This window comes from Strix aluco, chromosome 24 (assembly GCF_031877795.1).
Source record: "Strix aluco isolate bStrAlu1 chromosome 24, bStrAlu1.hap1, whole genome shotgun sequence".
NCBI lineage: Eukaryota > Metazoa > Chordata > Aves > Strigiformes > Strigidae > Strix > Strix aluco.
The window spans coordinates 10,109,641-10,125,025 of NC_133954.1; the positions used below are offsets into that span (position 1 = coordinate 10,109,641).

The 15,385-nt window shown below is 63.3% G+C and overlaps 3 protein-coding genes across 14 annotated transcripts in view; all 3 read left to right on the top strand.

Moving 5' to 3' along the window:
• The window catches only part of ATP6V0A1 (ATPase H+ transporting V0 subunit a1), a 29,054-nt gene extending 21,342 nt beyond the window's left edge, over positions 1–7,712 (top strand). For all 7 annotated transcript variants that reach the window (XM_074849567.1, XM_074849568.1, XM_074849570.1 and 4 more), the window contains 2 exons: positions 432–603; positions 6,328–7,712. In XM_074849567.1, coding sequence (XP_074705668.1) covers positions 432–603; positions 6,328–6,421 — 266 coding nt within the window. In that variant the 3' untranslated portion in view covers positions 6,422–7,712. The remainder of the gene's footprint in view (positions 1–431; positions 604–6,327) is intronic.
• A 1,409-nt stretch (positions 7,713–9,121) lies between these two features.
• NAGLU (N-acetyl-alpha-glucosaminidase) lies at positions 9,122–13,137 on the top strand. Its single transcript, XM_074849574.1, has 6 exons — positions 9,122–9,519; positions 9,807–9,954; positions 10,035–10,181; positions 10,367–10,452; positions 10,694–10,950; positions 11,145–13,137. Exons 1-6 carry the CDS (start codon positions 9,137–9,139, stop codon positions 12,359–12,361), a joined length of 2,238 nt encoding a protein of 745 aa, XP_074705675.1. The 5' UTR covers positions 9,122–9,136; the 3' UTR covers positions 12,362–13,137.
• Positions 13,138–13,513: 376 nt separating this feature from the next.
• Positions 13,514–15,352, top strand: HSD17B1 (hydroxysteroid 17-beta dehydrogenase 1). 6 transcript variants are annotated; one of them, XM_074849581.1, is made up of 6 exons: positions 13,520–13,642; positions 13,763–13,924; positions 14,214–14,393; positions 14,481–14,574; positions 14,688–14,871; positions 14,942–15,192. In XM_074849581.1, exons 1-6 carry the CDS (start codon positions 13,546–13,548, stop codon positions 15,110–15,112), a joined length of 888 nt encoding a protein of 295 aa, XP_074705682.1. In that variant the 5' UTR covers positions 13,520–13,545; the 3' UTR covers positions 15,113–15,192. The 6 variants fall into 6 exon arrangements, with proteins under 6 accessions (XP_074705680.1, XP_074705678.1, XP_074705682.1 ...); XM_074849579.1 differs by having other exon boundaries at positions 13,514–13,642; positions 13,763–14,393; XM_074849578.1 differs by having other exon boundaries at positions 14,688–15,352.
• The last annotated feature ends 33 nt before the right edge of the window (positions 15,353–15,385 follow it).

A 15,385-nucleotide genomic window follows, 5' to 3' on the forward strand; every position in this document is an offset into this window, starting at 1 on the left:
GGAGCTGAGGTTTGGACCCGTCTGTCTGATGGCCCTGGGCAGGTGCTGGTGAAAGGCAGGAGGTGGCCTCTGGGAGCTCAGCTGCCGGGCGCTGCTGCAGGTGCCAGAGCTGTGTGGGGAGTAACTGGGAGTAACTGGGTCTAAGCACCCGTGTCCCCTCGCACAGTGCTCTGCTGGAAGGGAGGGATGGAGCTGAAAGCACTGAATAGAGCAAAGAGCTGCTGAGCCAGGGCTCTGCCCTGCGCTCTGTGCCACAGTGGGAGGCAACGTCCTCACATATTTGGCTGCCAAAGCTCTTGTCCCTCTTCAGTTTCCCACCTCGTTGTAGTGGGAGTTTGCTTGACTTCAGTTTTTGCTCTGTAAGCTGTGACAACCCTCCACTCTTGCTGAATGCTCTGAAACGAGCCCTCTTCTCCCCTTTCTCCCGGCAGAGCTCTCAGAGGTGCTCTGGACCATGGTGATCCACATCGGCCTCAGCGTGAGGAGCCTGGGCGGAGGCTTTGGCCTCTTCTTCATATTTGCTGCTTTTGCTACCCTGACAGTAGCAATTCTCCTGGTCATGGAGGGGCTGTCGGCTTTTCTCCATGCTCTTCGCTTGCACTGGTGAGTCACTGGAACATGCAGAAACTTCAGAGCTCCTTATAGCAAGAAAATTAATGTCACCTGGACTATGCAGAAATGCCATCTTCTAGAAAACTGTATTGACCCGTACACAGGAAAGCTAAGGCTGTAAAATTGGGGTAGTGGATAACGAAGCCAAGATTAGCAATGTTCAGAAGTGCTGGAGTACCACAAATCTACCCAAACACTAAATGTCCTACAGCAGATGTGCTCTGGCAGCAGGAAGTCTTCAGAAGGGTCAGAGATTTCAGTCTTGTTTCTAGTGATACACCAACACTCTCTCCTGATGTTTCCATAAACGTTGCTTAGAAATTGTGGAGAGTGACTGATCTCCGCTTAGAAATAAGTTAGACTAAAGCTTTGTGAACAGTGCGGTGGGAAGGTTGTGCGAGGTGGATGAGCGTGCTTGTGGTTTCCAGCTGGACTTTCTCGTTCTGTCTTTTGGTCTTTTGCCTGGTTCTGATGTTTGTTTTCCTTCGTGTGCAATAGCTACCGATTGCAGTTTCCTTCACGTGCTCTTGTTGGTCTTTGTAAGACCTTGCCCTGAACAGGGGCAGCTGTGCCCGTGCTGCCGAGCGGTCGCTGTGTCTTGCTGGACTCGCTGACTGGCAGATGCTGTTGTAGCCCCTTTCCCGTGATTATTAAGCTCCCCTGTATGCAGCCAGCCAGTAAACAAGAAGGAATTACTCACTAGAGTGCTCATCGCTTCCTCTGCACCGAGTACAGAAAGTATTCAAGAGCTTTTTCTATTCTGTGTTTAAGAGCGCTCACTGTTCCTCTTCAGGCTCTCTGGTGAGTGCACTGGTGGGATCACAGGAGCAATGTGGCAATGGGTTTGGCTCGCCGAGGGTTGTCTTCAGCCTGAAGTGTAGGAGAGTACGTCTGTGCCTCTGCAGAGTCCGGGTCGCTGCCATCTCTTAAGGTGGTGCCTCCCTGGCAGGTCGGGAGAACAAGGTGAAGGCCCACGAGCTTCACAAGGAATATTCTGTCTTGTTTAAATGGGAAGAAAAGGTTGTGAGCCCTTTTAGAAAGTAGTTCTGTAAGTGAAAAAGGAAGACAGTGCCTTTAAAAAAAAATTTTAAAATATAATCAGTCATTCTGCACTTCTCCCCTGCTTCTGGGGAAGGAAAACTTTGTCCTTGTGCCCTCTGCGTTGGCAGCCTGCGGGGTGCAGGGCCCTGCGCGAGCGGCTTCCCCGGGGCTGGGAGCTGAAGCCATCTTGTGCCGAGGGAGCGCGAGGGGGGGGGGCGCGCTGCTGAAAATGGCTGCTGGATGGTGCTTCTGTTTTTCCTGGCATCCAGCCTAGAAACCTTCGTACCAGTCACTCGAGAACGTCGTGCTGACTGGCTGGTGTTTCCTCATCCTGCTGTCGCTGCACCGCACCGTTGCGTCAGTGCGGGAGGAGGAGCCCCACGAACCGGGCCTGGTGCTGCCCTGGCAGCCTGGAGGTGGGGGGGAGGGGTGAGCAGGTCTCTAACTCCATATCTGGTGGCTTCCAGCTCCAATTCCTTGTGAATTAGTGGATTTTCAGAGTCTTGCTGCTCTGGACTGCAGTGCTGCGTGGCAGGTATCTGAACAACAGCAGATGAACGGTTCTGAACAGCTTTTCTTCTTGGCAGGCTCTGTGTTTTCTTTCTTAGCCGAAGGGATGGGCTCAGATAAGAAAGCGCGTTCTTCTGGAGAGACCTGTCTTGTGTTAATGACCACGAACTGTGCTCAGAGATGCCACTCACAGAGCACTTGGAACAAGTGGGAGCCAGAGGCTGTAGTTCAGCCAAGAGCTGGCTTTTCACCTTGCCAGGCTGTTTCTGAAGCTTGATTAAAAAATTGTCTGGAAATGTGTTGGGGGGAAGCAGCAAGCGAACCGAGGATCCAGCTGGGCCACAGCAGCAAGCACGTGGCTCACTGCTGCCGTGCAGAGCGGTGCAGGGCACGTGCTGGGGAGCTGCGGAACTGGAGCTCTTCATGAAGTCATGTTTTCCCTACACATCTGCTTCAAACCTGTAAAACTTTAATACATATTCTCTAAGAGAAAATCTGTTCAAGCTTAGAGCCTGAAAAGCAAGTTTAAGGCAATTATTTCAGACTGTAAGTAATCTGCTCAAATTATTTGGGGTTTGTTGGATTTTCATTATCACAGTGGAGAGGAAGGCACCTCCAGTTGTTCAAAAGAACACACTGTTAACATTCCTTTTTGGTTCTGAACACAAAATCAGGATGTTTCTGATGGTAGGTGTTCCTGTTTTTAGGGGGGACGGAGGGTCAAATATAGCTGTCCTGGGAGGAGCAGATTGGATTTTCTGACTGTGGGAGAAGAGTCACCTACCAGGAATTCTGAAGGTGTGGGTGGTTCAGCCTTCCTGGGAAGGAGGAGGAATTAGCATGTGTCTTTCTGGTGGGGGGGGAAAGCACAGCTTGTTCCATGTGCTCTGCCTATCAGTCCCAAATGGGGAAGATTTATTTTGTGCTTTTTCAGAAAGTATGCATTCTTTCAGCAGGCTGGGTTTTTCTGGGTTTTTCTGGGGCAGAGGAAGCACTCTGAGTGCTGCCAGGATTGCAGGCGTGTGTATCTGCTGGAGCTCGGTGCTTGCCTGAGCTGCACCCCCCTTGTGTGTTAACGCCTTCTACCGTAACGTCGCTGTTCTGAAATATTCTACTTGCTTTTCAGTAATGTAATTTGACATGAACGTTTAGATTAAAGTATCTTACCTTTTTTTAATCTAGTCAGCTCTTCTAGTGTGAACAAACAGACTTTGCCCAAAAGGAGAGGTTTGTAACTGGATTCAAAGTAGGGTCCCAACATCGCAGGAATATGGTCTTCAGTGGAGCTGTTTTCCTGTGTGAAGCAGTATTTTAGGCTCAGTTTTAGGCCTGATTTGGAACCGAAAGCTATTCTCTAGAACATGTCCCAAGACCAGGCCACAGCTGGAACGCGTGGATGGCCGTGGGCGTAACACAAAGCAAATCGGGTTAATTCAGCGCGGTGGAGAGTGGGGTTTGCAGTGCTCTGTAGGAGAGAGGCTGGTGCCAGACCAGCACCGTGGCACAGGGGGTTCAGCTCCAGAGTCTGGAGCATCCGAGCGCGCTGTGCAGCCTTGGCTCTGGTTACCCGAGCGTGTCTCAGCCCGTGTCCGTCAGCGTGGCGCGCGTGGGTCCGTGGGCCCCGGCCGTGCCTGTAGGCCTGGCAGACGCGGGAGCTGCTCGTCAGCTCTTGCTGAAGGTTCCGGTCCGTTCTCTCCCTCGGGGCGTAGCACCAGCAGTTCCCTGGCAGGCATGTGCGCTCATCGGGCCATACCCGAGTCGGACATCGACGGGATGTTTCTTGGCTGTGAGTTGCCTGAGCTGTTTGCCACCGGCCCATAAACGTCCCCAGAATGAGCTCAGCCCCTCGGAGGCAGCAGAGGGTCGAAGCGGTGCCCGTGGTGCGCGGGGAGGGGCCGCTGGGGGCACGGAGCTCGCGTGGTGTCCGTGTCGTTGTGGATGCCGAGGCTGGAGAGTGCTGCGGGCCGCGCAGGGACAGAATAGGGGTCAGACACAAGAGTGGTCAACCTCAACAGCCGTGGGGAACAAACAAACAGCAGCGATTACGCGGCGCTGGTGGCCGTGGGCGGCCGTTCCCGGCTGTAACCTGAGAGCGGGCAGGCAGAGCCCCCTGCCCGGGCAGAGCTCCTGGCCCGCTGCCGCCCGAGGAGGGGGCAGAGCTGCCGCCCCACGGCGTGGGCGCGCTGGCCTGGCATCCCGCCGCATCGCGAGGGGGGAAGCCCAGCTCCCACCTGCTTGTCAGAATTTTATTTTTCTTTGTAAAGGTCAGGAGCCAGCGCTTGTCCCTGGTGCCACCAGAAGAGCAGGCTACTGCTGTAAAAGGCAGCCTGCTGCGAGCGCAGGACAGGGTGACCCCGGGTGCCACGTACAAAACGGTCCTTTTTGGGAAAGAGTCGCTGCCACAATCTGCACAAACCCCCCACCGCTGCCTGGCTGCGAGGTGTGCTCCGGCTCACAGCCCGCCCCGGCGCTGGCCGTGGAGAACACAGATACCGAGTGAAAGTCAGGGCTCCTGGTCAACAACTGTCCCTGCAGCTGCTCCCCACGGGACCATGAACTGCCCGGTTCTCCAGCGCGGGTACTCGGTGACTCTTGGGTTGGACAATCCACGTAACTACAGTCCAACAATCACTTCAGCTAATTATTAATACAAAAAATCTGAAGAGTAGGTTTTCTTTATCGCTGACTGCCAAAAAGCTTTCTAGTCTGTTTATTTAGGGTAGTGCTAACTGCCTAGTAAATTCTTCTGCAGAACTTGAGCACTGATGGGAGAAACAGCGCAAAGTTTAGCAATAGGGCTGGCGGCCAGTGATCCTGGGAACAGCAGCGCCTCGCGCTAAAGAAGGACCTTGGACTCTGGGTGTTACTGTAGACAATTGCAGAAGCAGCACCCAGAACATTGAAGACACGATTGTTTGGTTAAATAAACTTCTTCACTAGTTCCTTAACCTTGCAGCAGCCTCTGCTCGAGCTTCAGGCATCCAGTTGTGGCCAGTTGTAACTGAGTGTGTCCAAAAGGAGCTTTCAGATGTCAGGGCCAGCTGGAACAGTTAATCATCAGGGTTAAAATTTCATTTACAGTGGGTTCTGTGTGACTCAGATACCCAACCCTCCGCCTCTTATTTCCCTTTGCTTACAGAATAGTTACTTAGTCACAGGATACTTATGGAGATTATCAGGGTTCCTGAAAAACTGGAGCATGCTGGCAAGGAGCCCTTCCTCCCACACGGAAAATCCTGCTCATCCCAGGGATTCCTCTGCAGGGAACTCTGCGTATCTGCATGAACAGGCAGCAGAAGGCAGGAGCAGAAAGCTGTTTTTCTGGATGTTTCTCTCCTGAGCTCTGTTGGGAAATCACTTTTTTTGCCAGCTGAACCAGCGGCATCTCTGGAGTTCGCTGTGATTCCTGATTTGGAAAAAAAATAATTCACGTCTGCCTTATTGTGCCTCGCAAAAATACTTGAATTGTGTTAAACTGCTCTACAACTTGCTGTCGCTTGATTCCTTCAGAGACTTTGGGTTTTTTTAGTGGATCACGCAACGGAAAGTGTTTCTCATGAGGCTCATGAAACACGGTGCTTGTTTTCACTGTGAATCATGGGATTATTTTTTTCTTCCCCTATTTGGCTGTTGCTGACCACTGGACAGTTCTCTAATTCTTTTTTTAAACTGGGTTTATTAGGGGAAGTAGGCAAACAAGGCTAAGTTAACGTTCAGCTGGAGACAACAGGCACAGCTCGAGCTCAGCAGTAGTCACGTGGGGATGAACCAACTGCTGAAGTAAATAAACAGAAGTAGCTGATGGAGGAAGTCTGAGCACAGCATCACACGGTTGAGGTTTGCTCTGGCTAAAATGAACTTCAGTAATGAGATTTTATCGGAAGTGCTCCATGCTCCCAGGTGCTTCTCCGTGTCACCGCAGCTAGGGAGTTCATCCTGCTTTGGTTGCCCTTTCATCGCCCGTGGGGGCAGGATCGAGGTACCGGGAGAGTTCTCTGCTCCCCTGCAGAAACGTCAAACAGAATGTGGGGTTTGTGCCAAGAGACACGCTACATTATAATACCACTTCTTCTCTTTAAAGCTTTATATTTTTTGTAGTCAATACTCATACTTTTAATGGAGTTGTCGCTGATTCATGAACAACAGCTCTTCCCTCTCTTGCAGGATTGAGTTCCAGAACAAGTTCTACACTGGCACCGGGTTCAAGTTTCTCCCCTTCTCCTTCGATACCATCCGTGAGGGGAGGTTCGACGACTGACGACCCCTCCGCTCAGGCAGTGTTCAACCTCCTGTGTTTATGACTAGTCCTCTCCCCTGTGTCTGTTGCATGTGACCCTCCCATAGTGGAAATAACTTATTGCAGCACCCTCGAGTGTTACCGTGGCGTTTCAAAGCCGAGAGCTTTGACATTCTTGGGTAAGGAGTGACACTGGATCAAAGAAACTTTTTGTTCCTTAAGTTTACCACTGCAGATACTAAGTGCATGAAGTGTCTCGGGTTTGGTGTGTAATCGTGTATTCTCGTGTTGTGAATTCCCTGGCGGGCTTAGCGGGGCGCCGTGAGAGATGCGGCTGTGGCTGAGGGGGCACACGAGCATGTGGAGAAAAGGTGTAACAACTTCAGCTTGCACAGAGCTGCTCAGGGAGATTTTTTTTTTTTTTTTTTTAAAGAAAGTTTTACATGTGGATCCTACATATGTCTGCCTCAAATTATGAGCAGTGGGCAGTTGACAATCCAGGGCGAGCAAGAAAGGCTGTTCCGTTCCTCCCTGGAGAAGAGACGCTCCTTTAACTGGGCACCTGCAGGCTCCTGTCCCCGGCAAAGCCCTGCGTCCCCCCGCCAGCCCCTTCCCCTCGTTTCTGGGGGCAGTGGGGGGGGGGGCAGGGTTTGGCTGCGGCCTGGGGCGAGATGGAGGAGGGACGAGCCAGGGTGCAAACAGTCCTCTGGGGCAGTGGAACTTCTTGGGTTTCTTGTTTAAAAACGGAGCCCGGGGGCTGCAGAGCCCTCGAGGCGCAGCCTGACACTGCCCCCGTGGCCCTGGGGGCAGCTTTTGCGAAGGTGGAGGCACCTTCTGGGTGCTCGGGGCTAAGGAGCCCTTTAGGGGAGAGCAGAGGCCGAGTCTTGCCGAAATATTCCCGTGGCAGCGGAGTCCCGGCGGCGTTTCCCTGGGGTAGTTGTTGCTTTTTCTCCTGTGCAAGCTGTGAATAATTTCTTGCCCTCAGCTGGATGTAGCTGTAGCAGCAGTGGGGGGGGGGGGGGGGGGGTGTTAGTGCTGTGTAACTCGTGTTTAATTCTCACAGTGGGTCTGAAGTGTTTGTGTATAAACAGATTAGAACAATAACGGGAATGGAGGAGGAACTGCCCCGCGGAGCAGTGCGGGGGCAGCCCCGGGGAGGGCTGAGTCTCCAGGTGCCCTTGGCTCTGTTCACAAGGGGGGTGGCACTAAAGATGGAATCGGGGCCTGTCTGGGGGGAGCAGGGACTCTGCTCCCCTGCCCGGGGAGCGCCTTGCAGACAGTCGCTGTATAAATTAAACCAACTGCACCACGAGCGCCGTGGCCCCTTTTCTGCTTCCCCCGCGCTCTGAAGGGAGCTCTGGGGTGGCCCCTCGGCCCTGTCCGAGCCCCGAAACCTGCCGGGGGGGGCAGCTGGGACCTGCCGCTTCCCTGCCCCGGGCTCCTGTCACCCCGACGCCGGTACGAGGGGGGTTGTAAAACGGGACCGGCAGGACCGTGCCGGGGCTGAAACGTCTCCGCTGTGTCCCGAGCGCAGCCCGGCCGGAGCCTGCAGCCCCCCCGATGAGCCCCTCGGCGGAGGGGAGGCAGGAGAACAGCCCTGGGGGACGCCGGGGCTGGGGGTCCCTCCGGCGGGGCTGCGCCCTGTTCGCACACTCCCCCCCCCCCCCCGCAGGGCCGGGTTTGTTCAGGCCTTTCCTGCGGGGGCTGGAGCTGCCTCCGGGGGTTTGTCCACGGGGGGCGGGGGGTTGGTTGCCGATTGTTTCTGAGGTTGTTTCCCGTCTCCCCGGGACTCCGGGAGGGCGAGGAGCGGCTCTGTGCTGCCCCGGGGCCTCCCGCGCCCCGCAGTGGTCAGCCGGGCCCCCCCGCCGGTGCCAGCCGTGCCCGGGGGCTGCTCCCCCCTTTCACCCCCTCCCCTCTCGCCGCGCTCCCGGCCACAATCACAATATTTCTGCCCGTTTCCATGGCTCGGCTCGGCCGGGTCACGGCTCGGGCCCCCCCGGGGCGGTTGGGGGGTGCCCGGCCCCGCTGCGGAGCAGCCCCGGCTCGCCCTTCCCCCCGGGGCAGGACCGTCCCCCCCGCGCCGGGCTCGGGCCCGGGAAGGGCCCGCGAAGCCCCTCCTGGACACCCTGAACCCCCGTTCACGCCTGTGCCCCCCCTCCCGCAGCTCTGCCCTGCCCGTACCCCACCCGCCGTCGGTGAGGGGGGGCGGGCGCAGGGCCCGTCTGCCGGGACAGCGCGGGGGGCGCACACCGAGGGCCGCGCAGTGGGGCGGGGGCGCAGCTCCCCCCCTCCCCGGGGCGAGGGGGCGGCCGGAGCGGGGCCCGGACGGCCGCGGGGGGCAGCCGGGCCTCTCCCCCGGTACCGGCCCCGGCCCCGCCGCCCGGTCTCGCAGCGCCCTCTCCAGGCGCGGGGGCTGCGGGGCCCCGGCAGCGGGTCTCGGTCGATCCCGGGAGCCCGGAACCGGGCAGCGCCGCCCCCCCATGGGCGGACGGATGCTCCGGCCCCGCCGCGTCCCGGTTGGCCCCGAGTGGAAAACCGAGACCCGAAAACGGCCCAGAGCCACCGGTGCCAGCCCCGGCGCTGCCCGGTCCCTGCGGCTCCGCTCCCCGGGGGGGGCAGCCGCAGCCCCGGCGCTGCCCGGTCACCCGGGGCGGGCGGGGAAGGGACCGCCCCGGCCCGTCCCGCCGACGGGAGCGGCCGCGCTCGTCCCCGCCCAGCGTCGGGCCGGGAGCGGCGATGGCGGCGCGCTGGGGGCTGGTGCTGGCGCTGCTGCTGCCGGTGCTGCCGCCGCTGCGGGGGGCGGCGGGGGACGCGCGGCAGGAGGCGGCGGTGCGGGCGCTGGCGCGGCGGCTGCTGGGCCCGAGCGCCGCCGCCGTGGCGCTGTCGGTGGAGGCGGCGCTGGCGCCGGGCGGCCCCGACACGTACCGGCTGCACTCGCCGCCCGGCGCCGCCGTGGCCGTGGCCGTGACGGGCTCCAGCGGCGTGGCGGCGGCCGCCGGGCTCTACCGGTACCTGCGCGACTTCTGCGGCTGCCACCTCTCGTGGTCCGGGGCGCAGCTCCGCCTGCCCGACCCGCTGCCGCGACTGCCGGCGGAGATCCGCGCCTCGGCCCCCGGCAGGTACCGGCGCCGCGGGGGGGCGGGCGGGGGCGCCGGGCGCGGGGCCGGGAGCGGCTCACGCCTCGTTACCCCGGGACAAGGCGCCCTTATGTAACGGGAATGGGAACGGGAGCGGGAGTTGGAACGGGAGTGGGAGCAGAGATGGGAGTGGGAATGGGAACGGGAATGGGAATGGAAACGGGCACGGAAACAGGAATGGGAACGGGAATGGGAGCGAGAGCAGGAATGGGAACAGGAGCGGGAACGGGGGGCCCAGCCCGCAGCCTCCCGCCCGCTCCCCCCCCCAGGTACCGCTACTACCAGAACACCTGCACCCAGAGCTACTCCTACGCCTGGTGGGACTGGGAGCGCTGGGAGCGGGAGATCGACTGGATGGCGCTCAGCGGCATCAACCTGGCGCTGGCCTTCGTGGGGCAGGAGGCGACCTGGCAGCGGGTTGAGTATCGGGGCCCGCGGGACCGGGCAGGGCAGGGGGGCGGCCGCGGGGCCGGCTGAGCCCCCGCCGCCCCGCGCAGGTGTACCGGTCGCTGGGCCTGAACCAGTCGGAGATCGACGCGCACTTCACGGGGCCGGCGTTCCTGGCCTGGAACCGCATGGGGAACCTCCACGGCTGGGCGGGGCCGCTGCCGCCGGCCTGGCACCTCAAACAGCTCTACCTGCAGGTACCGGGGGCCCCGGGGCTGCCCGCCCCGTGCCACCCCCTGCCCTGGCCCTCCAGACCGAGGCCGCGCTCGGAGAGCCTTGGGGGCCGCTGCTCCCTTCCCCGAGCTCCAGCAGCGCGCGGGGGCCCCTCGCAGGGAGGTGGGGGCTCCTCTCCCCCAGCTCCCTCCCTCCTTCTCTCTCCCAGTACCGGATCGTGGAGAGGATGCGCTCGCTGGGGATGGTCACGGTGCTGCCGGCCTTCGCGGGCCACGTGCCCCAGGGGCTCCTTTGGTAGGTGCAGCCCCACGTGCTCACAGACCCCCAGGGCCGACCAGCCCTGGCCGCAGCCCCCTCCCCAGGGTCTCAGCCCTGGGCCCTTCCCGGGGTCCCACCTCCAGCCTGCGCCAACTGCTCGGGGTGCTCCTGGGGTTCCCGGCCCTCCTGTGCCCGTGCCGGCGTCCCCGGGAGGCTGCCCCGTCCCCGCAGCCGCGCAGTTCCAGCTCCCGACCCCCATCTCTGCCCTCCGGTGCAGGGTCTTCCCGCACATCAATGCCACTCGCCTTGGGGGCTGGAGCCACTTCGACTGCACCTACTCGTGTACCTACCTGCTGGACCCAGGGGACCCCATGTTCCAGGTGATCGGGACCCTCTTCCTGAAGGAGCTGATCAAGGAGTTCGGCACAGACCACGTCTATAGCGCGGACACCTTCAACGAGATGACCCCCCTGTCCTCTGACCCTGCCTATCTCTCGGGGGTCAGCAACGCCGTCTTCAGGTCGATGACGGGAGGTGGGTCAGCATGGGGCCCTCGGTGGCCGTAGCCGGGGCGGGGGGGTGGTGGCTGGGGGCCCCGTGCCAGCGCTGAGCACCTGCTGGTGCCAGGCCCTCAAAGCCCCCTCTGAGAGGGGTGGTTGGTGGCCCTGGGGCCCGGCAGGACGGCCCCTGCCTGGAGGGGACCTCACCCCCTGCCCCTCTGTCCCCAGCCGACCCCGAGGCGCTGTGGCTGATGCAGGGCTGGCTCTTCCAGCACCAGCCGGACTTCTGGCAGCCGGCGCAGGTGCGGGCCCTGCTGCGTGGCGTGCCCCTCGGCAGGATGATCGTTCTCGACCTCTTTGCTGAGTCCAAGCCCGTCTACCAGTGGACGGAGTCCTTCTACGGGCAGCCCTTTATCTGGTGCATGCTGCACAACTTCGGGGGCAATCACGGCCTCTTTGGCACGGTGGAGGCCATCAACCACGGCCCCTTCGCGGCTCGCCGCTTCCCCAACTCCACCATGGTGGGCACGGGGCTGGTGCCCGAGGGCATTGAGCAGAACGACATGGTGTACGAGCTGATGAACGAGCTGGGCTGGCGCCACGAGCCCCTCGACCTCCCCGGCTGGGTGACCCGCTACGCCGAGCGCCGCTACGGTGCCCCGAACGCCGCCGCTGCCAGCGCCTGGCGGCTGCTCCTCCGCAGCGTCTACAACTGCACTGGCGTCTGCGTCAGCCACAACCACAGCCCGCTGGTGCGCCGGCCCTCGCTGCACATGGACACGGAGCTGTGGTACAACGCCAGCGACGTCTACGAGGCCTGGCGGCTGCTGCTGAGCGCCGGCGCCGCACTGGGCTCCAGCCCCACCTTCCGCTACGACCTGGTGGACGTCACGCGGCAAGCGGCTCAGCAGCTGGTGAGTGACTACTACCTGAGCATCCGCCGGGCCTTCCAGGGCCACGCGCTGCCGGAGCTGCTGATGGCCGGCGGCGTGCTGGTCTACGACCTGCTGCCGGAGCTGGACAGGCTCCTCTCCAGCCACAGCCTCTTCCTGCTGGGCCGCTGGCTGGAGAGCGCCCGCGCCATGGCCACCAGCGACCAGGAGGCCGAGCAGTACGAGCTGAATGCCCGGAACCAGGTGACACTCTGGGGGCCCAGCGGGAACATCCTGGACTACGCCAACAAGCAGCTGGGGGGGCTGGTGCTGGACTACTACGGCGTGCGCTGGAGTCTCTTTGTCTCCGCGCTGGTGCAGAGCCTCAACTCGGGCAGCCCCTTCCACCAGGACCAGTTCAACCAGGCCGTCTTCCAGGTGGAGAGAGGCTTTGTCTACAACAAGAAGCGCTACCCGGCCGTGCCGGCTGGGGACACGCTGGAGATCTCGAGGAAGCTGTTCCTCAAGTACTACCCCAGCGCCCTGCAGCGCCGCCGGGCTGTGCGGGCGTGACTTCGGGCTGTGCCACCGGAGCCTCCCCCGGGAGGGAGGGCAGAGACCCTGCGCTCTCCCGCCTCCAGGCTCCACCACTCCAGGCCTGGCGCCGCATCCTGGCCATGGTGGAATGAAGGCGCAGAGCCCAGGTGGCCCCCAGCCAGCCCGGACTCGCCGGTTCCCTGGCATGGGCAGGACGTGCCCCGAGGGGGAGCTGGCAGCTGGATGGGGGGCGGAGGGCAGGCTCTGCCCCGGGGCCCCGTCCTGTGCCGAGCTCTGTGCTCGGGCTGTCCTGAGCCCGTTCCTGGGAAAGCTGGGCTGCCCCAGGCCCGGAGGCGAGGGCTCTGCTGCCCCAGTGCTCCCAGCTGGAAGCTCAGTGGGAGCTGGGACCGTGCAGGGGGACGGGGCAGGCGTGTCCCTGCCGGGGCCCCTGACTGGCTGGTGGGGCGGAGAAGCAGCGGGGGGGGTGGCAGTGGTGAGGGGGACAGAGCAGCCCCTGCCCCAGGGGAAGCGGGGAACCAGCCTCACCCCTGTTGTGGTCCTGGGGCTCCCTGTGCCGGGCGCTCCCTGCCCCATGGACCCTGGCGGGGACCCGCTGCTGCACGGCCCCGGCCACGCTTGGTGCCTTTTGTACCGAAAGAGACTTGGCGGAGCGTTGGGCAGCGTCGCTGGGGCCGCGCTCCCTGGGACGGGGTTTTCTAGGCCTTTCCCCCCAGCTGGGGCTCGGGCAGAGCCCGGCTGGGTGCTGCCAGCCTGCAGAGCCATTAAAGGCCGGGCCGCTGAGCGTTCTTTTCTCCCACGTGTGTCCGTCCCCTCTCCCCAGCGTGGGACTTGTGCAAAATGGGGGGCAGGGGAGCGGCACTTGGCCCCCGAGCTGGCACAGCAGGAACAACGCCGACAGCCGCGTGCCGGGGTGCCTGGCACGGCGCGGCTGGTGCTGGCCCCGGCTGGTGCCAACCCCCGGGGCTGCGGCTCCCCTTGTGCCCCGGAGCCTCCCCCCACGGGGGGGGTCCTGGCTCCGCGGGGTCTTTATCACGGCAGCTGCCGAGCATCAAAGGCGCGGGGAGCCCTGAGCGCAGGCGGGAGGCGGGTGGAGGGGCCTTGAGATAAGGCGGCAGACACAACACCCGGGGCGGGGGGCGGGGGTCCCCCCTCCCAGCCCTCTTAAACAGCGCGGCCGCCTCGGCCAGCACCACCTGCCCATGGAGAGAACCACGGTGCTGATCACGGGCTGCTCCTCGGGCATCGGCCTGGGGCTGGCCGTGCGCCTGGCAGCCGATGCCGCTCGCAGGTTCAAAGGTAACGGGGCGACACGGCACTGGGGGGGGGCAGCACCCCCGGGGGTCTCACCCGGCCAGGCTGGCACGGGGGGGCGGCCTGGGGCCGACAGCGCTGCCCGCGCCGTGCTCTCTCCCGCAGTGTTCGCCACCATGCGCGACCTGGCTAAGGGCGAGCGGCTGCTGGAGCGCCTCGGCGGCCGCTGCCCCGACACACTGGAGGTGCTGCAGCTCGACGTCACCGACCCGCGCTCGCTGGCCGCCGCTGCGCAGCGGGTGCAGGGGCAGCGGCTGGACGTGCTGGGTACGGCTCTGCCCGGTGCCCCCGGGGTGGCTGGGGGGGGACGTCTGCGGGGTCGCCGACCCTCCCCAGGGCCCCGGGAGCAGATGCCAAATCCCGGGAGGTGCCGGCGGTCCTGGGGCTGGGACGGGACGCGTTCAGCGGGGCAGGGGTGCAGGAGCTGGGTTTGGGGGTGCCGAGGGTCGCTGGCCCATCAGCAGGGAAGGGGCCCCCCCGTTCCTGTCTTGCGGCACCTCGACAGTGCCAGGGAGCGCGAGGGGCCACGGTGCCGCTCACGGGCTGTGCCCAGCAGTCTGCAACGCGGGGGTGGGACTGATGGGCCCCCTGGAGACCTGCTCCGACCAGGCCATGAAGAGCCTCTTCGACGTGAACCTCTTTGGGGCCGTCCGCACCATCCAGGCCTTCCTGCCCGCCATGAAGCGCCGCAGGGCCGGGCGGATCATCGTCTCCAGCAGCATCGGGGGGCTGCAAGGTGGGTCCGGGCCGTGCCGCGGCGGGACCCCCGGCACCCTGTGGCACGGGGAAGGGACCCGGCGCTGAGGGTGTGGCTCTGCCCCAGGGCTGCCCTTCAACTCCGTGTACTGCGCCAGCAAGTTCGCGGTGGAGGGGCTGTGCGAGAGCCTGGCCATCGTCCTGCGGCCCTTCAACATCCAGTGAGTGCCGCCGCGCCGCGGGGCTGCGTCTCTGCCCGCCAGGACCGGGCTGGAGGGACGCGGGACGAGGGGTACCCGGCGGCTCAGGGCTGCCGCCCCGCTCCCTCCCGCAGCCTGACGCTGGTGGAGTGCGGACCCGTCAACACCAGCTTCCTGGCCAACCTGCAGCGCCCAGACCCCGAGGGCAGCGAGCTGCAGGGGCTGGACGCCGAGACGCGGGGCCTCTACCGCCGGTACCTGCGGCACTGCCAGAGCCTCTTCTGCGACGCGGCCCAGGAGGTGGACGAGGTCCTGCAGGTCAGTGCCCGCGGGACGGGGGTGGCCGCGGGGCGCTGCCGGGCCGTGTCTGACCCCTCTGCGGTGCCAGGTGTTCCTGGAGGCCATCGGCACCCCCTGCCCGCCGCTGCGCTGCGTCACCACCCAGCGATTCGCCCCGCTCTGGCGCCTGAGGCTGGCCAGCCCCGACGGCTCCGCGTACGTGGGCGCGATGCACGACTTCGTGTTCGGCCGCGGCGAGGCCGGCGGGGACCGGCCCTGAGCGGAGCCGGCGGGGCAGCCGCGTCCGTCCCGGCGGGGGGGCTCGGGCCCGCCGTGTCGCCAATAAAGCCCTTTGCAGCCGCCCGGCTCCCGGCTCCGTCCCTCTCGCTGAGCACCCTGGGGGTCCCCCCGCCTCCGCCCCGGGCTCCCGCGGGGTAGCGGGGGGGGGGGGGGGGTGGTGTGTCCCCGGGATCCGGCCGCGCTTCCGCGGGGCTGGCGGGCACCGCGACGGGGCCGTCCGTGCCCGGGGCGGCGGGGCGGGTCTGTCCGTCTC